This window comes from Zootermopsis nevadensis, unplaced genomic scaffold (assembly GCF_977971745.1).
Source record: "Zootermopsis nevadensis isolate Lab colony 2312 unplaced genomic scaffold, Znev_1.0 Znev_ptg000004l, whole genome shotgun sequence".
NCBI classification, from domain to species: Eukaryota; Metazoa; Arthropoda; class Insecta; order Blattodea; family Termopsidae; genus Zootermopsis; species Zootermopsis nevadensis.
In genome coordinates, this window is record NW_028259136.1 from 826,191 (window position 1) to 852,820 (window position 26,630).

The following is a 26,630-nucleotide window of genomic DNA, read 5'->3' on the forward strand; positions in this document are numbered from 1 at the left end:
CTGACATTTTGACATTGATTTGCTTTAACTGTTAGCACTGCTTGCAAACTGCAGTGGTGTGTTCGTCTGAGGAGAGTTATTTTTGTGAGATGGCGAGCAGAAATTCAGAATCATCTTCAATGTAAAGGAAGTCAAGTCTTAATCCGAAAATCTAATCCAATGTAGAAATTCTAGCAATTTGTGCTAAAGCTGTGTCGCACTAACTTCATTTCGAGTGTCTCCTGATTACTGTGTAGTGCGTTTAAACATGAAACTACTTTAAAATTTCATTGGTAACTCAAAGAGGATATGGTCTCGAGAAATGAAAGATAGCTGTGGATATATGAAATAAGTAGCAGCGAACAGCCGAAAAGGGTTGGCTCTCCTTGGGAACTGCTCTTATGTGTAAGACAACTTAACGTTAAAATGCCTGTGTTTCGAAACGTTTAGCAACAGCCGTGTTAAACCTTCGCTTTCTGTTTACACAGTGCCTGTTTGTTGATTAATTAGGTTTAATCATTAATCTTGAAGGTCGCTAATGTTTGGGTGGTAGTCTAACCAAATCGAATCATGGTCATCGTACAATTTGGAAACTTAATGTGTTTTCAGTTTTTTAAATAATATTTGGCCTCGTATACTCTTTTCGTGCTTCCATGAAATTTGGGTACATCACTCAAGAACAATTGTATTTTTTTTAAATCTTTAAATCAAAGGCAAAGGTGTTGCCAAAAATTATTGTTTATGTAAAGGGTAGTTATTATTTATCATGCTTCTTTCCTCAAAAACATTTCAGTGCACTGCAAGGAAATAAATAATTTTTTTCTTCATGCAAATGTCACCGACACCTTTTTTGCTACAGAGTATCGATAAAAGCATTCTGTCACACGTCAAAAGAATATGAGGACTGGCTTAATAAAATACAGTAGGTAAAACTAGTCGGAACAGCGAAACGCGTGTGGATATATCCCAGATCTTCAGGATGTAAACCAGTCGTTCTAGAATTTGTCGTTTAGCATTCTCTAAGAAGTGTAGGATTTGAGGTTTTCGCTGTGGTGAGTCTGAAGATGGCTTTCTTCTAGGCTGTTGCGCCGTGTCGTCTGTTAGAAGTTTATCGACGTTTCAGAAGTCCTTGCTGCCTCCATCACCAGGGCGAACATCTACAACTACACGGCGCAACAACCCAGAATACAGCCATTTTTCTATTCTCCAAGAAGTATTTATTACGCTCTCCGTTGTTCGATCTGACGCGCTACAATCCGATTCGAGATTCGGTCTCCTCTAAATTTTCACCCGTAATCCGTAGGACTTGTAGCGTAGGCGATCAGATAACCACGTCGCATCTGCCACAGCAGAATAACAGAAAGAAAGCCAGCAAAGTTCTGTGTTCCGTGGATCATTGTGTGTCACAGACCATTCACCCCGCAGACGGAACGGTCAGCGCTGTCAGCGACTTCATCATACCGTTAAGTCATGTATTGAAATTGAAATTCTGTGCAAATATGTTCGCTTATAGCTCGAAAACGAATACACTATTTTACGCTAAACTTGGCATGATTATTCTTTGGAATCTGAAAGATGTTTAAGAAAGGCCAAAACTGCTAAAAATTACCCATAGTTGTAGTACCATAGAGGGTGGTTTCTGTAACTCAAAAACTAAGCAAAATGATAAAACAGCGCCAAGACCAAAACTTTTTATTTAGAAAGGAGAGATTACACAAACAAGGCCATAAACCTGAAACTTTTTCCTGGATTCGATCTGTATCCGAGTCCTTGTTTAAAATGTTGACTGTACGAATATTTTTGTTTATAATATTCATCGATGCATACCGAAAGGTCATATTTTCAGGCAATAATATTTCATAAGAAATGTAAGCGTCTGTCTGATTTCCTTGCTGTAACACTGTGAGCGGGCACGCTGCTATTAAAAGTATAGAAAAAAGTGTGGCGGTTGTGGGAGGGACTCGCTAGCCGCTCCAGAGAAATTTTCAGTCTTAAAAGAAGAAATAGCATTCACAGGAATGTCACCGCGTCATAAAGACTAATTTAGTAGGAGGTAAGCGAAGTTCAGCGTTGTAATTTCTACCACTTGTTGGAACTCTCACTATTTTTTAACCTGAGAAGTTTTCTGTTTCCTTCTTGAAAGACTTTGGAGTAATGGAACCACCGTAACTTCAACCCGCCCTTACCCTGAATGGATTCTACCGACCTCACACTCCTTGTCTGTCTTCCGGGACGGAACCCTCAGACCCACCGCAGATCCACGTCTTCAACAAACTTGATGTTTTCCCACCACAGAGTGATGAGCGAGGAGCAGCTGTTTAATGATTGTAGCTAGACGGAAATCGTCTTCTTCTGTTCCTCCTCCATAGAACACCGGCTTGAAGTCGTACTTCATTAAACATTGCAGATCCTCGATATTTCGAAGTAGTTCTGAAATTATTTTCGAAAATCACAACAAGAACAACATCTTTATACATCACGAAAATATTGAAGGTAAATATGAGAAATGAACATCGTTAATGTATCAGTAAGGTGCAGTTTTGGTAATCTGTCATATAAATAAGATCTTTTTATTCTTTCTTTCTGTGTCTCCGTTCTGGTTGCCAGGCGACCATACAAGTTTCTAATAATGCGTAAAGCCGTCGTTTCTTTACTTGGGGACAGCGCTTCAATTTCATTGTCTACTAAAATAGAACACTTCGACGCAGTTAATAACTACTATCGTGGCTTTCTTTCTTCGTAATTAAAATTATCAGCCCACTTTCATTGGCCGTATGGGCTTATTGCATCATGATGTCCAGATGTCCGTTCGTATCTATTTTCTTTGTGCTAACAATTTAAATTGCGTGACACATTCAACTTTGCTATTACAGGCATATCTTCCTAAATTTTACGTAATGAAACCCTTATTTGTAGGAAATTAAAAAGAAAGGAGTCACTTCTCTTAACAATGATATCGCTACTGTACCTCGTGATCGGTCCCTGTCGGGCAGCACCGCAGTTCTCTGTTCGTCTAAACACGTTCTTAACGTCCTACTCATTGTTTATTTCCACAACTGTACAAGCTATTCCTCAACTCCCCCCCCCCCCCCCCCAGACATCCACTCTGATGATGGCAACTTCAGTGCTTCCGAAAAGTTGGAGAGCCTTTGACATTTGTCTTACCTTCTTCGCTTATCCCCGAAAGCCGAAGTTATACAAACTAACCTAAGTAAATATGTCTCTCTACAGTTCTTGTAAAATAATTACAATAATTTTAATAATAATCGGCGCTATAATAGCAACATTCAACGTGTAGACATTCAGACATCGGAAGATACGGACATTGTGACACTGGCAGAGTAAATTTCAGAGTAAGTGATGGGCTCGCTATGAAACTTAACAGAGAGATTCTAGTTCAAGAAACCTGCTCTAGACACCCTTGCTTGCCTAGAGGGATGAGAGTGTGCTGACCCAGAAAGCAACTTCCTAGTCCACATGTGGGCCGAAGTGTCTTCAGCTACCAAATGCGCAATTTATACGGGCGCATGAAGTGAAGTGGATAAGGCAAACATGGTTAAATTGAAATCCATTTTTATTGCATCGTTCGTTACGTCAGAGTAACAAAGCTGTAGTCAAATATTTGAATGGGATGTTCCAATTGAATATGCAAGCACTTCTGCATGTGTGTTTGAGTCGCCTCTTGTAATGCATATCTAAATGAACGAGGGGCTCTTGTAAGTCTTCATTAGAGATCTTGTTTAACCGGGAACGGAAGTTCAGCAAATAGAGCAGAGAATCGCTGGCGTCACACAGACGTGTTAACTCGATCACACTGGCACAAACAAGAACGTAAGCTCTCGTACACCTCAAATGTTGTATATTCGTCTTACGATGTACATGTTGGCACAGAACAGAAATTTCTTTGTTCTGTTAAGAGCTGGTATTTGCTTTTTCTTTCTTTCTTTCTTTCTTTCTACGTTCTTTTTTTAGAATTTCGAATGAAAGGTAATTACTACCTGTTTCCTTTTTGTGTATCAAGAAAATGAAGTTTCTGAATTTCTCCATGTTTTCATTGGTCAATACTTACTTCAGGGTGGTTCCTACATAGGATAGATCTTGATTCCTCAATATTCTGTCCCGTTTCCACACCGATATTAATTGATGTAGATCACACATCTATTGAAGTTTTAACGCTGTTTCTTTGCATCTGTTCACCATCTCTGTAAACAGTGAACTTCCCACCATTAGGACGCAACCTGTGTATTTTACGGTTCCGAAAGATTAAAACCCATTGTACCCTTTATTTCTTGTTGACATATTCGTTTGTGTGACAATTCACAAGATAAATTTTACGCATCAGTTTTCGATTATTAATTAAACGTCGCCATCAGACGAAGATTTTTAAATGGTTGCTAAGCTCCTTTTGTACAGGGTATACACAAAAGAATGGTGCGGTTTCAAAAGTTAATAAAAAAATTATTTCTCACCTTACACGGGCACAACATACACCGTCAGTTGAGAAATAATTTTTTTATCAACTTTTGAAACCGCACCATTCTTTTGTGTATATCCTGTATTACTATCAATTTACCATGATAACCAGGGTTATTGCATTATTCAAAGATCTTCATATAAAAGCTCTTTTCGTTATTCATACCTTACAGTTTCGGACGATCTCCGTATGAGAATGATTGTCGAAAGATAGGAGATTTGCCGATATGAGATTGTTTCTAATGGAATGCTTTCCATGCTAAATTTTGTGAAAATAGATAACTTAGTGTTTACGTAATTGTATCACAGAAGAGACAGACGAGAGCAGGGTGTAAAGAAGAAACTCTGCTGCTTCGAGATTTTGAAAACAAACCTTTCTTAAAGTCTGACTGAATCTTAAAATGAAGAATATCATTGCAGCTAACACAAATAAATTAATGGCAGTCGCTATGAAGCTGATGCATATTTATGACACAATTAAAGGATTGTCTGTGACTGTTGAAATTTATATGTGATATGTAGTTAGTATAAAAATGCCATTATGAATTTGTGCGTGTAAGGAAGGAGACTGAGAGAATGATCGAGAGAAAGGGTACCGCAGTCTCTGTTGTCGGAGCTTGTGTAGAGTTTCTAAACTTTGCATCCGCTGTCGTTGTACGAACATTAATTTTGTATCAGAAAATGTCAGAATTCCAAATCCGTAAAATCTAAGGTAAAAGAAGTCTGCACACAATAATATACCTGTCTTTGCATTTCTGTCAGTACATCCTTCGAGACACTGGAAGAACGAAAATATGAAAGCATTAAATACGTAATTTAATAAGCATCTATAAACGAAAGAAATAATTGAAATTTTATGCTCTTCTGATATCTACACTTAAATCTCCCAAATTGCTCCCTCATCCTGTCAAATTTTTAACCAAAATGATAACAATAATTTCTTGATTCTGATGAGTGTAACATGTTCATCCCATATCTTTTCATTTGACCTAACAGTGTCATGTGATCCAGAACAACTGCACCAGTCACAGTGGTCGTTTAGTCTTCGAGTGTTCCAGCAACTGAACTTCCCCAGGCTCTTTTTCAGACTCTCCAGGCAAATTCTTGGATAATACAAACGCCGTTTCCATTCGCGTCATTTCCAAATCATTATTCACTGATAATCCCATCATTTGGCGTAAAATTCTCTGAGCTACCGGCAGCACCCATAAATAGATCACGATGTGTGGGATCTCGTAGTGAAATCCCGCACGGGTATTGATGTACGTCCACGTTTTCTATGTAGAAAGATTCCTTAACAATGACTGATCACCTGCCGTAGAAATCATACCAGCGTTTTAAAGGATTCTTTTTCATAATTAGTCTTTTGTTAGAATAGGCCAGGGCGTTTACACTGTGACAGCTGAATTAAAAAGAGTGTAAATTATAAGGAACTTTACTGTCCAGTTCTATTCATTCCACTGTTGCCTTCTCCCTTATTTCTCAACATTTCCCTCAGAGCAGCGCTTCATTCTCAAACGCCTTCAATCTGTTATCCCCCTTGCTGTAGAAGTGTAAGGTATAAATATTTTATATCTGAGAAGTCAGTGCTTCTGTGTGTTTGAAACTTCTCTTTTCTTGCTAATATGAACCAGATAAGCTACGAATCATGCATGATTAAAACTGTGGCCGCAAACCTTTCATTCCGTCAGCCACATTAATTATAAATGTTTCGAGTTGAGACCGCTGGCAGTTCTGTTGAAAAAGTTTCATCATACTGATTTCAGTAGTCAAGATACACTGAAACGATAATATGTTACAGAGTTTGCACTGCACATGGGGAACTATTGTATTTATGTCCTTCGAGTGTTAGTGTCTAAGCTGAGGATCTTGTCGGTGAAAGTCTACGCGTGTGCAAACTTCGTGGTGTGTGAAACAATGCACTTAAACGTTTCCGAAATATACACTATAGGAAATTTTACAATAAACTTATTACTAAATTATATAAATTTTATTTTGTAGTCATCAACATTTAATGTGAAATATGCGCCTGAAGTTCTTCAAAGACCTTCTTTTCTGCTGTAAAATTCGCTCAGTTTTGGGAGTCAGTGACGAAGCAGTATAAATGTTACGGCATTCTGTTTTGTTGCACAGAAAATACGTCAAGAGGCACCAGTGTTATTCACCTAACAATTCAGCTGTTGGTAATCTTGAATTGAATTGCTCCAGAAGTTGCTTAAGAAAGCACACCAAACTTATTGTACAATCTGGAGAAAAGTCAATTACTTTCTAGTAATGTTGCACTGGAGTTATATTTTAGAGCTACTGTTTTGAACAGGAAGTTGTGGAAAGAATTTATTATGACTCATAATTTTTTTGAAACCCTTTAATATCTTTAATATACACGGTGAGGCTGTTAAGAACTATAAATTATTATACACATTTATCCATTTATGTGTGGAATTTCCACTACGAGAGTAAAGATTTCTTCTGCATGTTTTTCTTAATACAGTTTGTCCCGTAAGTCTAGTATCATAGGAAAAATACTTTAAAAGAGCCAAAATAAAAGCTTTTATTCACAGAACATCCTCGACATGTTCACCATTGTTCTCAATACACAAATTCAGACGTGATACCCAGTCATCAAACACATGGTGAATGATATGAGGAGTAATGGTGTTACATCCCTCAATAAAGCGCTGCCGCAGATGTTCAACACTCCTAATTTCCAGTGGATCTCCTTTAAGGTCCACTGCGTGGTTTTTTCTTCTATGGATCCTGTTTCCTTAAATTTTGCAACAAGTTTGCTAACACAATTCTGTGTTATTGGCTCGCGGTCTGGATACAGTCTGTTAAATTCAGCAGGGGCCTCTCTTTGACTCCGATTTCCTATGAGTAGAATTATTTTTGTTTGTTTTTCCTTGCTCAGAGACATTGTGGCCTGTAAAAATAAAAAACATATGAATTATGGTTTATAGAAATAGAAGAAAATGAATTATGGTTTATAGAAGTAGAAGAACATGAATTATGGTTTATAGAAGTAGAAGAACATGAATTATGGTTTATAGAAGTAGAAGAACATGAATTATGGTTTGTAGAAGTAGAATAACATGAATTATGGTTTGTAGAAATAGAAAAATATGAATTTTTCATATGATGCTGGACTTATGGGACCCCCAGTATATACTAGCAGTCAGAATTTCAACACTTTTATTAAGCGTTGGTAAATCTGCTAGCATTCTACCACCTCAAGTTTTCGCACAACCACGATATTATTGATTGTACGATGATAATTTGTTAAACCGATGAGTGGCGTCTAGTAGCATGGTGATTGTACCAAGAAATTAAATGAAAACTCGTCATTTGGTTGTAACATTGTTAAGGATCAATGTAATTATAAGAAGAAAAATTCTGACCGAAAATGGCTTTGCACCAATCGAGTGTTATCTTGTTAAAAAAAACATGATGTAAAATAAGTAGAATTCATGCAGTTTAAACGCTGTACGCTGCAATATAAAACCTTCTTCTGAGCATTTTTATGAAATTAATGAAAATATTCAGTACTTTTGGACCAGGAGAAGATGCAATTGAAGTAGAATCAGCGTTCTGAATGCAGACAATAATTAATACAGATTTACTTTTCGTTGACGTTCGTAATATAGTTCGCCATTATCAGATGTTAATCACTATTTCGGAATAACTAGGTTGGATAATTAATTGTATGCATGATTTACATTCGTACTCTGATTTATCTAGGTTATCCACCTGATCAGTTCCCTTATTTCATGGTTCAGTGGCTCGTGATGTGTATAATTCAGAAATAACCAATTCGTGATGGCCTAGGGAGACAAAGTCTTGGTCACTTGCAGTTTCCAATTTGTAGTATGCGTCTGTGCTGTCAGACTTTGTCCAACCTTCGGTTGCGAAGTATCAAAGGATTTCCATTCGTACGGAACAGACAAATTTATTATTCGTGTTGCGATGTAGGCTAACACAGTTATGTCCCTGAAGACGTGTGAAGGTACAACTCTACTCGTTTTTTACTTCTGCATTGTATGTAGCTGATGGTCAGCTTTACACCCCGTCACTGCTTTACCCCCTTGGAAAGATCCCCCGATATCCATTTAAGCTGGCTAAGATACATACTCGTAAGTTTAAAAGCCTGTGTAAATATGAGTACGCTTCTCATATGTAGAAAACGTCATTCGCTGAATAAATATTAATGCAATTCATGTAGCATAGGTCTCCTAACCCGAGGCTCGTTTATGTGTTTTTGAGGTCCACGTTCTTTTTTAAATATTTACCGCTGCCGAAGTTAAATATTTTAATCTTAAAACCTTGCATACCGTGCAGTGTTATCTAAATATATAAAATCATGCATACAAGCAAAACAAGTTTAAACAGTTTTGTTTGTATGCATCGTTTTATATTATATTTAAATATTTTATTTGAACTGAGTAGTTAATAAAAATAAATCGACAAATTTGTAAACAAATTGAGTAACATGTGAGCGTGGTCTGATGATCTGATCGTGGAAGCAATAAGCATCTCTGAAACGTCGGCCAGTTACTACGAGACTACATAGCGGAACATCCCAGAAGACATCTTATACTCGCTGTCTTGAGAACCTGCAAGTTCACTTACTATGGAATCTGATGGACTGAGTATCGTGCACTGTCCTCAGATGAATCTGGGCACTTCGGTTCTCCTCTGCCTCGTCGGTCTCGTTTGCTTATTCCGTGGATGGTGCAAGTGAATCTATTACGCGTGGGTTTTATTCCGATCAGGCGTCTCCACCGAAGAAACAGTTCATCTTCCATTTCGACATAAATTGAGATTCAAGCTATGTCTGGAGAATTGTTTCTTTTGGCTTCCCTTTCTGATTTCTTTAAAGTACTGGGATCATGTAAGATTTGAGGTTTTCACAGCGGTGAGTATGAAGATTTCTGTCTTCTGGGTTGTTGCGCTGTGTAGTCTGGTCGATGTTTACCAACGTTTCAGAGGTCATACTGCCTCCGTCATCAGGGCGATGAGTATGAAGATTTCTGTCTTCTGGGTTGTTGCGCTGTGTAGTCTGGTCGATGTTTACCAACATTTCTGAGGTCATACTGCCTCCGTCATCAGGGCGATGAATCGTCCTGATGACCCAGAAGACAGAAATCTTCATACCTGGATCATGTTTCCACATGACCGAGAACGGTAACGTAATTGCAGCAGACACCACAAAGCGGATGTTCCTGGGTATGTCTCACTACGTTTGTGATTTTGTTAAAAGACGTCCGACCGCTTATTTTCACACCCTTGTCGATGATTGGTCAAACATTCGCCCTGAAGATGGCAACTTCATTGTTTGTCGAAACGTTGAAAAAAATCTCAACATTCGACGCGGCCCCCCCTTCCGACAGTCCTGATGATGGAGGCTTCACGGACCTCTGAAACTTCGGTAAACCTCTACCAGACTACATGGAACAACAACCCAGAAGACAGCCATGTACAGACTCACCGCCGTGTAAACATCAAATTCTATATCGTGATATCGGTGTTTAAGCGGCCTCAACAATTGCGCTTCTTGGGCTAAGCTACCATCAGTATAAGCAAATTGGTGCCCCGTGCAGGACAGCATCCTCTTAAATAATGAATTTGCAGAGAGAGAGAGAGCGAGCGAGAAAGAGAGGTGGTTTCTAACATCTGGCCCAACTCAAGAGTTGCCTGTCAGGCTGTAGCCATATCGTATTTCCTTCTTGAAATTGAATTGATCATATTTCTGGAATTTGCTTCGCGTTATAGCGTGCGCGATGCGGTTCCTATAGCTACGGCGTGAATGTGTCGGAAATTTACAGGTACATTCAGGGAATTGTTCAAAGTTGGCACAGCAAGAATGGATTTTGTTGTGATAAGATATGTCTGCTGTCAAGGAGTTTTGAAATTATGCTGTTAACAGTAGAATCATGTATTTGTTTACTTAAAACGATGGGGTAGTTCTTTACGAAGAATATAATTATGATACTCTGGAGATTCCTTTCCTGTTGTTTTCTCTATAAACTATAAGTCTGACTTACTGACAGCGTCGTTAAATAAACCACAAATAAGAATATCAAGTAGTCGAGGACCAATATATTTTTCTTTATGTGCAATTGAACAGTTAAATTCTAAATTCTTGACCAAAGGTGTACGTAATTGTAGTATAAATTTCGTAATGATCATTAGCAATAGTAATTCTTTTATAACCATTCTGTATATTGAAAGCTGAATGACCTATAGCCAAGTTTATTAGCAGATACGTTCCAGAGTCTGTATTTCCATTTTACTAGTTTACGAATCGTTGTGCTCACTGTTGGCTAAGGCATTAATTACGCAGTAAATCATTTTTGAGCATTTGGCACTAAGCCCATTTGGCATTTCCAGACCTCGAATGGGGGTTAAACGCCTTATTTACTGCCAAACATCCTTATGGTTCGTCGACTTTATCCCTAATCCACATTTGTTTTATTTCTGTATAAAATAACACCATTGCCTGAGTTTAAACTATATTTCAGGGCTTGTTAGCTATAAATCCCAAACAAACGGTGAATGGTGGCTGCTGGCGCTGAGGTTATCTTGGTTAATTCTCCGTAAACCGGAAGCTACTTGTCAAACCTTGATCACATTTTTAAATCTTGACGATATCATGGATAAGTTCACAAACGCGACGCTGAATAGCTAGGACTCGCACCAATAAAGTTTAAAATTGTGATGTAATATTGAATTTATTAATTAGTTTCAAATGTGAGATTTAATATTTTCACAGCGGTGAGGACGAACACGATGTTCTGGGTTTTTGGCGCCGAATAGTTTACGCGGCACAAAACCCAGAAGAACAACACAGTAGTTTTAAGATGAGGTTTGAAGTCCTCAAGACGGCGAGCATAAAGATTTCTGTCTTGTGGGTTTTTGCGCCGTGTAGTCTGTAGACGTTTACCGACGTTTCAAAGGTTCTTGCTGCCTCCTTTATTAGGGCTAATCGCCCTGATGATGGAGGCCGCAAACACGTTTGAAACGTCGAAAACTCCAACAGAGTACATGGCGCAACAACCCAGAAGACAGCTACAGTTACAAGCGTTTGGAAAACTATCAACAGAAAAAACAATGACTGTTTACAGTCGGAGACTTAATCAGTAAGAGAGCGGGAGAGAGTGGGCGTGGCTTGTCTGTTTGTTCTACTTCAATTGCTGTGATTGTGATTGGTGGGATCACTTCAAGTACTTTGGTGGATGCCAGTTATTTTTAGAGGTCACAAAGTGTAATGGGCTGCACACGTGGTTCTGAACCCCTCTCTGCAGTAAATTCCACCCGGTCCAACTGCACGAATTCAATTGAAAGCAATGTCGGATGAAAGTACTGTGCCACGGCTGGGTCGGAATAAGCCGCTTGCTTGCAAATGAGAGAGCAGCGCGCTATGGGTCTTGGTTGCCGGTACATGTCACAACAAACCGCATCGACGCATCAGTTAACATAGACCCTGATATTCTTCATTGTTTCTGAAATGGTCACGGACATAAATGATGATGATACTTTTAAATATTCTGCAACCGCTTCTATTCAGTCCGCTTTTAACTGCGTATAGTCGGTTCATTTGACGGTAAACAGTTTCTAAAATCAATACAGCGTCTCGAAATAACCAATCAAAGAAGAAATTTGCCTGCAACCAAAAATTGTGGTGAAGATTTCTGTCTTCTGGGTTGTTGCGCTATGTGGCACATTCATCGTCCTGATGATGGAGGCAGTATGACCTCAGAAACGTTGGTTAACATCGACCAGACTACACAGCGCAACAACCCAGAAGACAGAAACTTCATTCTCATCGCCCTGATGACGGAGGCAGTATGACCTCTGAAACGTTGGTTAACATCGACCAGACTACACAGCGCAACAACCCAGAAGACAGAAATCTTCATACTCATCGCCCTGATGATGGAGGCAGTATGACCTCTGAAACGTTGGTTAACATCGACCAGACTACACAGCGCAACAACCCAGAAGACAGAAATCTTCATACTCATCGCCCTGATGACGGAGGCAGTATGACCTCTGAAACGTCGGTAAACATCGACCAGACTACACAGCGCAACAACCCAGAAGACAGAAATCTTCATACTCACCGCTGTGAAAACCTCAAATCTTTCACAAAACTTGTAATATGTGAAATTGCCACTGTAAACTAATAATAATTTTATTTTTTAAGCCTAATACATTTTATTGTCTATGTGTAAAATAGTATCTGATTTATTTAATGTACTTTGAGATGTTGATTTGTTATAGACTGGAATTATTTTCAGGTAATGGCTATTTTTAGCAAATATGAGAACACAGTTTTAAGGTTCAAAAAGAAGTGTTACAAATCCTCATTAAAATTATCGTTTATTGACTGGTAAGTGTACATTGTTTAGTTTTAGAAAAGTGCATTCATGTCCTAATGATTACTTTATAGAATGACAATAGAAATTTATTGATACCACGTCTTTAGCAGGGGAGTTGTCTAAAGCTGAAGTGCTCTGTCATATAAGTATACCTTCCTCCAGTTCATATGATGCGATGTTTTATTTTCCAATTTGCAGATAGTCCATCGTTTGCCATCAGTCGTGTTCCTGGATTTGGATTCCCTCTGAGAGAAGGCATTCCCGTCTCTTTGAAGTGTGATGTGGATTCCAACCCTCCTGCGAGTCCTGTTTGGGTCAAAGGTAAGAACTGGGCCGACTATTACATTAACAAAACCAATATAAACAGTATATTAACACAAAGTAATTCCCAATGTTGCTTGAAGCTAATTTAAACTGAAAATTTATTGTAGCTGAGTTTATCTGTCAAGGTTTGATTAACTATTTGTTGACGTGGCCTTTCCGCTGTGGTACGGAATGAAAGACCACAAAAGAAAGCCAGCTTGTTATTGGTATGCAAACGTTTTCTGTCGTTTTACACCACTGGTACGCGTGCCATAGGTCAAGAAACGCTGATGTATACTTAATGAGTGGGTGTCTTGCCAGCTGCACGTGCCACTAGGGACTGGACTTTCATTGACGATTCTGTAAAAATACAGAGGTATAACAAAAGTGAGACGTCTAATGCCGGCTACACACGTACAGTTATACCTGTACGTCTGTACCACGGTGATGATGGAATTCGAACATCCAACACGATATTTGCAAAATCCGCAGTCTGTAACTTTTAATTAATTGTAATACATTCCTACAGTGCAGCTTGAATTGAAAGTGTAAAATATTGCAGTTCTCTGAAAGCATAAGCGTGTTCAATTTATACTCGAGTTTTCATTCAAATAACATTTTTGATAGCTAAAATGTGTTTACGTTTCCTAGAATGGAAGAGATTAATGAAAATGTCCGTATTCAATTAAGTAGCATTTCCTGGTGTTTGAAAGCTTACAGTGACAAAGGCTCCTGTGCCCGTAACAGTTACTCCCAAAGCATTCCAGCTGCATTACTCTTTCATTTTGTCATTTTTCTGTCTTTTGTGGGGCAGGGTAATTGTTTATAATCATTTCATTCCGAAAGCCGGCCATGTGCTTTGAATGTTTCTGCCAACCTCGATTCCAAAGATAGTGATTTCGAGGTCGGAGCAAACCATTTTTTCTGTGAACTTTGTTAACTGGGGTGGTTTCGTTACTACAAACCTACGAACAGAGGTAAGATAAAAGTAAGGAATGCTGACACTGAATTTAAGCATCGCTTCATGATGACGTCCATCTTATCGTTCTCCCCACGTGCATAGAGGTCAAGTGTTCGCTATTTATAAACTTTCTGTTCGATGGTTTTTTGAAAACATGATAAAAGCAGTTCATGATTTAGCAGAGAAAATTATCTCAAGGTTTTCTTTTTTAAAATGATATTAATTTACATGCCATTTCTTTTGCTAATTGTCAGTTCTTGGTTTTATTTAGAGGAGAGAATCTGAAGACAGTAATTTTTAATTAGCATAATTAATTAATACGATTTGAAAATACCCATCTCATAAACAAGAATAATTGTCCAGTTTTAAAGGCTACTAACGACTGTGTTACGCGCTGTTTATAATTATTCTGTTATGCTTTACTCATCGTCTAAATATTTCCCCAAACAACGAGGTTTCGGAGGTTCTACTTCTGTGATCAGGTGATGTTCTGGACGTCCAGGTTTGAGACTAGCTCAACCAGGGTGTCTAACAAAGTAGGCTTCTGTCCTCCACCTGTCTCGTGATGGCGGAAGAAGAATCAATTTCCGAAATGAAGATTGCTGTCTTCTGGGTCGTTGCACCATTTAGTCTAGTCAAAGTCTACTGACGTTTCAGAGTTTCTGCCTCCATAATTAGGGCCGCCCTGATGTTGGAAATGCAAGCACCTCTGAAACGTCTGTAATCTTATACCAGACTACACGGTGCAACAACCCAGAAGACAGCCATTTTCTTGTCGAGATCTGAAGGTTTATTCCCGTTTTCACGATAGATTTAAGTGTGTATCCTATTCTGAGCTAGTTTAATCAGTTTATGACCTCACACCCTGTTTGACTAACATTTATTCTAATAACATCATCCCATCTAACTCTACGCCTCTCTTGAGGTTTTCGTGCTAAGAGGATGATATAATTTTCTACCTACTTTTCCTGAACGTCTCTTCCCACGTTATTCAGTCACCTTTTCATATTAAGTAAAAAGAGCAAATTATGAGGCTGGTTGTTGCTATTTTCCCCCAACTTAGTACTACGTCATTCTCCATACCTCAATTATTTAAAATTTAGAACTTCCGAAACTGACCTTTAATACTTCTAACGCAGGGTTAGTAAATGTCAAAATGGTTTATAAATACTTATCTACCGACTGGTGATGTTTCTAGCTTTTAGAGACGTGCAAATACATACGGTTAGAGATAATGTCAGAATAGAAGCCAGATAGGAATCTTAGCTGCAGGGTTGCTAACTATGAACAAAGTCTCCTCTGAGCTTCATAGATAAAGATACTGAAATAGTAATGGTGAGCTTAAATATAACATCATACGATAATCAGAGCTACACACGTGAACAAAGGGGAGAGAGAGAGCGCGCAGCACGAATGCTGAACGCAACACGCGAGTCCGCCATCTGCCTGCGTACATCCAGAAAGCTCTGTGCTTCGCGGATCCTTCTTTAGCTCTTGGCATTTGAATTATTTACACTGCAATGCATAACAGAGATAAAGTTGAATCTGAAGGACTCTACCCTTCACCTATCTGTCTGGGTATGATACTCGGTCGAATGGCGGCAGAAATTAAAAGATTAAGACAATGTTATCCCTATATATAATTAAACACCACCGCGTAACAAAATAAGAGGAATGGACGAACTGCTCCATACGTTAATATCAACATTCAATGGAGACGAGTGGTCAGCTTCAAGATCCGACCACCCTTACCACGGGAAAAGGGCCAACAATATTCTTTGAAAAGGATGCTGGTTGGGTTACAGGGTGGACGTGAGTGTGGTAGCTTACAGAATAATCCAATTTCTTGGCGGTAGTTGAACTTCTGACGTTTATATTCCAGCTATTGGTGGTCAAAGACTGGCTGTCGTAATTAGCGAATATCACAACTTGAAATTTTACCTTTTGCTCCATAGTTTCGGCCTAATGTGTATATGTGTACATGAGGCCTAAACCAGTCTAAATATACTTTACGCTATTTTAGGAATGTGCTTAAAGTACTCGTCGGTTTCCTGTTGTGCTTTGCAAGGAATAAAGATTGTGGAATATTCAAATTTACAATTTTCCAATTAACATTGCAATTAAGAGTACGAAAGGAAATGAAGTGGAAAAGTGATTGATTTTCATGTTACTTAACTACGCCTTTTACTTGCATGCGCCGTTTATAACGCCAAATGTTACAGTGTTCGCTAATGATAAATAGGAAGGAATGAGAAAGGAAGCGACCAATTTTAAGTTATTGTGACATTAATTTTTTTGAGATTTTAAGGAATGCCTTTAAAAGCACTCGTAATTGCTTAATCGCAGAAACAGTTGTCTTAGAAAATTTGCTCTTAGGCAATATTTATAATTCCCATAGAGAGTTGCACATGCCTAGGTCCAGTTCATTATTTATCGCCTACAGAAATAAGGGCAGAGATGTAGCATGTACGTCATTCATTTAAAAAAAATTGCTGGTTTCTTGAAAACTTTATAAAACGCTATGATCCTACAGCAACTAATATTAGTGTCGCTTTGATAACGAAGTTTGCAGGGCCACTTTTAACGTCAGAAATCAAAGCACAAAGATTCAAGTCGCCTACAGTGGCAGGACGTTCATACCAATTTGTATTAATATCATTGAGTCATTTGAACAACTTACGGGCACAGTAAGATGATGGTACCATAAGCCTGTATTGCGGATACCAAAAATATCGGTTTTTATTAAATTGTCAATGTCGTTTAATTTTTTCAACTTGTGTTTCTTTTAACCTTATGAGATATTAAATTCTGAACTACGTTATCAGAAAGGAAGACCACAGAAAATTACATTTTTATTCAAGTATTGAAAATCATAATCATTTCTGACCATCAACGGACAGCGCGCAAAATATATTGAATTTGCTTCGACTGCCACTGGACGATAAACAAGCATTTGGAGGAAGGAATTTAATATCTGAACAGGTACAGATTGCTTCCTCCGCCTACTGAGCACGCATTATATTCTCGTTTCTATGTACGAACCAGAATGGCTTATGTCAAAATTTCCTGTGTGTGTTTTAGGTACTCATGCGAAGAGACAGTTTTGGGGATAATATTTAAATGAAGGCTTGAGGAATTAATTGTTAATATAAGTTGTTATAAGTTATATGTTTGGAGCACAGCGCTATACGAAAGCGAAACATGGTCATTGGGAAAGCCAGAAAAAAGGATAGAAGCATTTGAAATGTGGTGCTGTAGAAGGATGTCGACAATTAAGTGGACTGATGAAGTACGAAATGAGCTGGTCTTAGACGGGATAGGCGAAGGAAGAAGTCTATGGAAAAATCTTACGAGAAGAAGAGATAGGATGGTGGGACACATTCTGAGGCACCCAGGATTGGTTAATTTGGTAATGGAAGGAACAGTTGAAGGCAAGAATTGTGGGGGGAGACAAATATTGGAATATGTGACGCAGATTTTTGAGGATGTGGGCTGTAAAAAATACGTGGAAATGAACAGATTGGCGCAATATAGGCGAAAAGGGAGGACCACATCAAACCAGTCGAAAGACTGATGACAAACAAACAAATGGAAACTGGATGTGACTCAAGATAGTGTTTGATTACTTTTGTGATATTGGTGACAACATTTCGGGTACCCCAGCAGTAACGGTTTTCTTAATTAGGTGATTAATATTTATCAACTCGAGGGTTTTTGCTGCGCAGGCACTTTCAAGAATAAAGGTAGTTTACTCTTTAGTCCTGGGAATATCGAGTGTGTCGTCTGCATCTGTCTCCGTCAAACGAAAACCATCTCAGCTTCTTGTGCTAAATGAAGGGCGATCCCGGAAATAATTTTTCACACTGGAATGTATTTTGGGGAGCTGATTGTTGGATCTCTGAGGATTTTGTTCTTGACTATAGGGATCGCGTGTCTAGTCGCCGCTCGTGGAACTGAACACAGTTTCACGAAGTCTGTTCAAGGCATAGGACTTAAACAGTCCGTACTAAATTGATTCTAATTTAGAGCTTTGTTAACACTTGATTTTAATATATTTGTATTACAGTTTTTTACAACGCGTCATATCAGTATATTAAGTTCTTGAATAGACATTAATTTTTACTTAAATTTCTAGGCAGTACGTTGTATTTATAATTTAATATCTGTGTAAATCTATGGTGCAGGTCGTTCGTGTTATTCTGTTGCCGGAAAGTAATCACCAGTATATCACCTGCGGTTCCACTTTTTTTCGTTTCATTTTCCTCCAGTGACCAATGACCCCCACCCCCGCATGTTTCGATTCGAGTATCTGTCTCATCACCGTAACGTAGAACAGTGTTTCCAAACCTGGGACCCGCAAGTTGTGCCTAAAGGGTCCGCGAGTTAAGTAAATTCGACTGTTTTATTTTTTATTCTGCATTGTTGCAAGTTTTAAACGTTTCTTCATCGCATCACGTACTTCCACGTTAGACCAAAAACATGACAGAAAGGACTGTAACTTCTGTCTGTAGTTTAGTCACTCAGAACTCTGCTTCATAAAAATTTATGGGGATGATTTTGAGGAGGTGTCCGCTGTACCAAAAACGGTAAGAGTGGAGGGGGTTCAGTGCACCACGAAGATTCTGAGGAATGTTCTTTCTTTGCTTAAACTTTCCATTCATGAAGACACCCATTAAACCATCAGTCACTGTCTAGGTCGTCTCGCAAATAAGCACACAGATGGAAAATTACCACCGTAAAAGAAAAAATTCCGCCACACACATAATTCTTTGCTTCATCTCCCTAAGTCGCTCTTTCTGAAGGCGCCCACAGAGACGTTTTCTGAGCTAACCTCGCCGGTAATCTTTAAGAGAAAACACGTTCATATGACTCTGACTTGAATGATCCATCACCCCTATCTGCACTTCTTCGGCATCCAGAACTCTTCCTCTAAACGTGTAGTCCGTTTAATCTCGAACACAGTGGATACGATGATTTAAAGCCGCTCGTTCCGCTTTGATGGCATTTCCTGCAGTAATTCTGTTAGCCATAAATATTGCGGTAGCGCCCATTATTACTACTTTAATATCCTGTAAAGGCGCTTGGGTACTTAGCACTTCTGCTCCATCTAAAGTAGGTCTCTGATTCAAATCTAAGCTAACAGTCTTTTGTTATCGTAATTATTTTGTTACATGCAAATGACATGGATATCGCGCGAATTATGTTGGTTTTATGCCGAAACATCCAGCCTTTGTAATTTGAGAGCTGTGTGGACTTGAAAGTAGATACTAAATGACATTTCATAGAGAAATAGTACCTCAATTTTCAGGACACAGTCCACAATTCAGTCCTGAAAATGGTTACAATATTTCTCTCCGAAACGTTGGTATCTACCCACAAGTCCACGCGGCATTACAAAACTGAAGACCGACATCGACAACTTCACCGTTGTGAGACTCGAAAATCTCCTGTTGATATTTGAAATTTATAAACCGACATGTTACTTATATGTCTAATGGCAGTACGCACTAGATTACCGATCGTGTTAAAACTTGAAAGTTATAACTGCTAGTGCTGTAAAAAAACTACTTAATAGAGAAAAATGTTCGATAAAATTAAAAAGGAAATTATATATTTTGGTCCTCCTTTCCTTTATAGCTTTCGTAATTTTATCTCGTTTAGAAATATTCCCAAAAGCTGCCTAATTTTAGCAGTACTTGTAAAACAGCACATTCTGCCATACAGCGTGTTTATTGAGTGCTAGGTCAGTCACCACAACATATCATCCTATAGTTACTTTTATGAGGCCACGTGTGATGTCGCAGATTATGATATGAGTCTTATCCTTTCGATGACAGAACATAACCGGTAACGCTGTACGTCCGTTGATAGAATACCGTCAAGAATGTTATAATCCGGCGTCAGAATTTTATAAAGTGCTTTATGTATCCTTTTACGGAACAGTAAATTGGTTATTAATATGTGATGGCCTAAGTATAGTCTCTAAGAGATCAAAGTATGTCTTTCTTCCTTCCTTTCTTACTTTGAACATACACGCCTTCATACGTATTACTAGTCTCACTTGCAAATACTATGCCAATAAGAAATTCAACAAATATTTAGTGCCAGTTTTTCATACATATCGCGTTCAACTTAGCTGTCTTTTGAGAAGAGGTTTTTCAATATTGACTTCAGCATTTTCATCTGTATACGCCATTATGGAGATTTTGAGTTATTGCTACATTAAACCCCATGACGTGTGTTATATTAAACCTCCAACTGGTTTTGAAACGCTATTGCTAATGCTGTTACTATTCGTGCTGGGGATTTTATATCATATATTTCCATTATGCTCTGCTGTCACTTTTCTCATAGCTAGCTACCGAGGATTACACTGAGTCCCCTTAGAATAGCACAGGCCGTTCTGTATCTTACGATATATGTTTTCTGAACGTCTCCGATCGCACGCCCATACTTACCGATGCGATTTTCTTATTTTCATATGCAAAAATTTTATTCTTAGCGTTGAACTGCTTTTTATTACTGTGGTACATTTCAAAACAACATTTTCAAGTAGACTGAGTATGAGAATTACTTAATTAACAACACCTGAGACGTACATATATTCTGACATGTGGTCCGAATAAAATCATCACCTTCTTTCTATTGTAGGCAAAACATTCCCTGAGACTTGTAAGTCGCTTACCTGTGACGCTTGATATTTTCTGGTAGCTAATGTAATTTTCAGTATCTGAAACATTTCAAACAATGTGGGCTTGTTTAATTTTCAAGCCAACATTAAACTATATTTCTTACACTCTTCCTTTCTTTTCATTTTATTTCCCCCCGTTTTTTCTTAGTTAGTTCTTTTCGTTGTTTCTCTTTCTTGCATTTTTCTACCTTTCTTTTTTCCTTTTTAATATTATCTTTCCTTATTCTGTTCGTTATTTATTAGTTTTTTCACACCAGCATAATCTTTCTTTATCATTTCTTTCATTCGAATTCGAATTCTTGTGCATCGCCTGAAGTTGACTAGCATTTGCTCTCAATTCTACTAGACCCAAAACAGCAACAGTACCATTTTTATGTCAGTTGCAGCTTAAAAGACACCACTTTGAAAGTAACTGGCACTTGGGTCTGAAATGGTTAACCAGGAATTACATGCAAGGAAATATGGCGTGATGTGATTAACTTTGCCGCAAAAAATTAACTTCAAAGTACGCATATTTGGAATTTACTTACCCTTATTGTGTAAGGTTAAATATAATAGCCAAATGCAAGGAAATATAATCCAACCCTCCATTCCCAAGTAGCCTTGTCAACAAGAAGTCTGTATTATCAAGTACAGTCTGAAAGAAATCACGAAACCCATTCCCGTCACACGTTCTGTTTGTCCAAAAATAAATTACATTGAAATCAGAAAACAACAAACATGGTAATATGAAGCGTTGGAAGTGTCCACCACTTTCAGTGATGAATATATTCATTGTTTTCCTCATGTTTGATGCAAACTGGTGAAGTTTCTCTGTTTCGCGGAAACTGTTCACGATGCTAGATATTGCTTATTTGTTCCGCACAGGAGAATCTGTAAATATATCTCTAAACTCTTTCTGGTAAGTTAGCTGAAAACGAGAGGTCGTGTAGTGTTCAACAGTGACCACTCTTTGCACTTGTGAAAAAGACGCCCTTGCGCTTCGACTCTGTTTGAAGACTACTGAAGAACTAGCGCGAAGAGGTTACAACATCACGTGACCTGCGTGAGCTCTTTTATAGTCACAGCGATATTGTGTATTGAATTGTAACCATCAGTAAACATTTAAATATGAGTTGCGTGACTTTTCACTCATCCTTTATAAACTACATAGCAATGTTCGTTGACCAATTATTAATGGGATCTGAACCAGCGAACTGTGTCATTATTGATTCTGCCATCGAATTAGGTTTGAGGCGTTTAAAATTGTGTATTCGATATTCAGGAAGGAAGTCTGTTGCTCAAATGTAAATACTGTTCAATTTTGAAGTCAACAGATGTCAGAAAAGTCGGACTGCAGACTGAGAAACCAGGGTCACCTTTTATTCAGGTTTTCCCAGAACTACTGCCCTGTGCTACCCTGTTATCCGCGCTTACCGCGAAATCATAATAAGAGGGATCGAACTGCTACCCCCTTCTAGAAGACTCGCATCCAAATCGGCAGCGAAATCCACTGGAATGAAAAAACCTTTTAGCTTGAAAGTACCAGAAAAATTTGGTGAATAAGCTCCTCCATGTAGTTACTATTTAAGGGCTGTGTGTTTGTCTACTTAGTAATATTTTAGGGATTACTGGGTTTTTGGATCTTGTCCATCGTCTGATGGACAAGGTCCAAAAATCCGATAATCCATATCGTATTACACCATTGTCAGTACCTTCAAAATAAGGCTTTAAGGCTTCTGTTTGATGTAACGTTTCAAACCAAAATTGAGAAAGCAAATGAACAAATGAATTGGTTTGTTTCTTCGTAAACGAGAACACAAGATCACAGTGGAGATGTAAATTTACAAATAACACGTTTTAATAACACTGTGTGCCTACTACGTTGGATGATACTTTACCCTATTTTTATCTTGTGGCCTTTTATTATTATTCCAATAAATGCAAATTATTCACTCGCTTCTGCTCTGTCCGAAAGTCAGGTCTGTTATTCATAATTTTAAACAGATTTAAGTACTTCTCTTTGTAATTTTTTAATTTATAGTTTTGTGCAGTAAGCTTGTCTACTCTGAAATCCATTTAATTTCACGTATTCAAAATAAAAGATTCTGTTTCAATCGTCTCCTGTTTCAGTGCCACACTGCCACTTCCTTTCTCCGAGTTATGAAAAATTTACGACGTCAAGCAGAAAACGGGAACTGTGTAATCTATCAGCACTAGCTTTAGCACTGGCGGTTTGAGGTTAAGATCGACTATAGAAACCTCAAATTATTTTATACGTGTATTAATTAGGGGTTGCTGCATTTACCGAAAGATTAGATAGAGGATCTTAGACACTGTTTGAGATTGCATATCGAGTGGTTGGCTCGTCTCACCACTTCAAGTAACAACATCTAGCCGCAGTGGTTGAAAATGGCCCCCGTTCTGTCGCCGGATCGGGCTGAGTACTCGCCTGCTGGTGGTGAGGCCATCACGAACCCATGTTGAGAAATGAAATATGCAAACCGGTTGTGGCGATGATTGCAAAACCACGCGGAAGTTAGAGGCATGCAGCTACGGCGAGGAAACCCCATAATGGCGAAAGGATAAGTAGTGGGGATGGGTAGTGTGGAGGAGAAATCTGGGATCCAGGAGATTTGTAATGGTTGATCCTATTTGCCTCTAACTTTGGTGTATAATGACCAACTAACCATCTATCAGACTGTATGCTTTTATCGATGCGACTGAGTTGTATTTGCGGTGATAAGCACTGTATGACCCGAACTTGGCGTTCATAATACTCGCTCACACATCATAATAGCTTCACATTGTATTATAGGCTAGACTAGGTACTTTGCCTTTGTGTGTTTCAAATCATAATGCCCATCTGAAATGTGACAACTGAACTTTGAACGTTGGATTAATGAATGGATGTATTGATAAATGGATTAAATAAGTGGTTAAATTAATGCACAGTTACGGTGTGCGATGGGTTGCATATGTAGCTCGAATAGGAAACAGGAAATGTAACTCTTTTTTGAGAAGCTAATAGTTGGTCAGGTGCTCAAAGTATTCCTACGCTTATGGCCCTAGAACGTTTGTTAACGTGCTACCAATAGCCCACCGGTAATACGTGCTTGTGGTAAATAAGCATTGTCACACCCTCATCCCTTTATGCCCATTTTAATATTATCTACCCGCTTATACCAAGGTCTCCCAAGTGGCCTCTTAACTTCAGGCAAAAGTTTTATGAATTTATTTTCTCCAGTGCCCATCTCATCTGCCTTGATTTTATCACTCTAGTAATATTTTAATTACTAGTACAAAGTGCTTTCCTACAGGGCTTATTACGGAAAATTCTTAGAAAGGGGCAGTTTAAATACCGATAGAAAAATTGAATGATATTATTACTACCTGCTTAGATTTTAGTAAAACTGGATGCTTGGGTATGGAATCAGTTGGGTTAGCCGAGTACCTTGTCACGTCCGTTGACAGGCTTTGATATTTGCAGTACTAAAATTTTGAGTTCTGTTGCCAAACACTTCGGTGGTTAGTCACTTGGGAAGTAAATGTATATGTTGTTTCTTGAAACTATATTTCCGATAGACATCGTAATGTGTACAGCACTTTTATACTTTCGCGTGTCATGCGACCCGTTCTGTGTTCGTACCAGTAACCGACAGCGTATATTTGTTTTTAGATTTTAGTGCGTAGTGATTTAAGTGCAGACGAATGTCTTAAAGATTGTGGTGCAAATCTGTTGATGAGTCTTAAACAAATTAAGCTATTTTGAATGTTCGAATAAAGAAGCTTCGTTATTTCCAATGTTTCACGATCCGCGTATTTCTTTCGAAGAGGGAATCAATCTCACTTTGATACAAACAGCCTCATACGTTTCACCTTAAGCGGTTCCACCCCATCAGCATGTAGCAAGCAATTTGTTGACCTGTTTCAGAGATATTAAATTTGTGGCGCTGCGTTTTCCTGTGATTTGAGGCTCTTGTAATTTAAAGTTTTACACGAACGTTGTAATAGATTTGCCTCTCGCTCGTACACGTTATTCACATGCATGGTCGCATTTATGCGTTCCCATGTCCGTTGTGTGTATACAGCGCCCGTACATATAGACCTCTAGGCCTTCTGAATATGCTGCCTGTTATCTTCATCAGCCTCTTTGAAAACACGCACGCACTCATGCACGCACATACGCACACTGACGGATAGACTAATTGACAACAAATGGACATAATGCCAGGGCTACAACAATGGCATGTGATTACTGTGTGTCCGTATTACAATATTGCTCTTTTGATTATGGTAAACAAAGTGTTCGGGCAGAACAAAATGGAAATAACAGAGCAGTCGTGACGTCACATGCCAGTGGAGTTATAACACTTAAGAACTGATAGATACACATCTGTCTTTATGAATGGTAAAATAGAGGTAATGCAAATGTAACGTAATGAGCGTAATTAAAAGAACGAGAAAGTTTCCCCGTAGTGAATGGTGGAAAAATAATAATAACTATGAATCTATGAGATAATGTACGCGTGACGTAACAGATATAACTAAAGCAAGAGTCCTTTCTCGTATTGAGATACAAGAAATATTAATAGCTGCATAAACATATTTAGAAATTACGAAGCAGAACTAACTTACTGGAATGTAAGCATGTCTTCCGAACTATAAATACATAATTATGTAATCTGCATAGAATTGAAAGAAAATAAATTCACGTTCAGATACTTCATCTGAAATATCGCAGTTCACATTGCCATCGATAATTTTAAAACCCCAATATCTTATTTTAACTCGATTGTGATTAATCTCGTCTGTTGGCAAATGGCGGACTAGCGTGCGTTCAAATTTCAATTGTTCCTTGTTCAGCCTGATTTATTAAAGGAGACTGGTCCACCTCAAATAGGCGCTGAGGTCTGCGTTGACACAAAGGACAAGCAACTGCCACTGGCCGACCAAAAGCCTTATTTGCACGACTCCCACTCCACATTTCACTTCGGTAGTCCTTCCCTTGACTGCAGTGCAGCAAACAGGATTAACACAGCAGCAGCACCACGTCAGTCATGTAAACGTATGCAGGCCTATATAGCCTGTCTTGTGAGAGATGGACCCTAATCTGAATTAGCTCACATTCTATAGATAAAGAAGGCCTGTAAGAAGTACCTTCATTACATTCAGTTGAATTGAACTGTTGCCTAGAATATCAACATTCTTGTGCACAAGTGTAAATCCATAGGCAGTGACAAAATCCAGGAGATGGAGGAACACAGTGGAAGTTTCCTGATGTGAAATGTTCTGTTCTTTACTTGATTTGGTCTTCCGTATTATGAAAATGACAGTGATTTACCTATTATTAATTATTATTTTATTATTAAAAGAATTCATCCAGCAAGAGTGAAAAGTTTGCCTACTGCTGTCCCAAATAACGTTTGCTACTCGTTTTATTAACTTCATTTATTTATAAGAAACGATAGGTCTCTTATCACGTCCAAGGAAATAAATGGAAAATATTTTAAATCTGCCAAAAGTGGGCCTGTAATGAACGATCTAGCTAACCGAATAACACCATGAAGCAGTCTTTGTGAAGCTTATAGTCGATCAGCTCCCACTTTTACTTCCTAACGGAATGAAGTGAACATTTTCGATAGCCATGCTATTTGCCTCCTGTCAGATTTTTAACCAGTTAGTCAAGATTCAGAATATTTTTGTGTTACCGTTATATCATTGTAAGTGACCACAGCCTCTTAAAAACGACAATAATAACATGGCCGACACACAAGCGAGTGCCATTATCGCCCCGTGACGTTGTGTGATGGAACGATGTATGGTAATAGATCTTCGAAAAATACGCAATTTTTTGTTTCGGCAATTC

At 38.4% G+C, this 26,630-nt stretch overlaps 1 protein-coding gene across 4 annotated transcripts in view; it reads left to right on the plus strand.

Moving 5' to 3' along the window:
- tei (irregular chiasm C-roughest protein teiresias) overlaps positions 1–26,630 on the plus strand; it is a 289,615-nt gene that overhangs the window by 203,372 nt on the left and 59,613 nt on the right. For all 4 annotated transcript variants that reach the window (XM_087342789.1, XM_022079783.2, XM_022079785.1 and 1 more), the window contains one exon: positions 13,026–13,148. In XM_087342789.1, coding sequence (XP_087198915.1) covers positions 13,026–13,148 — 123 coding nt within the window. The remainder of the gene's footprint in view (positions 1–13,025; positions 13,149–26,630) is intronic.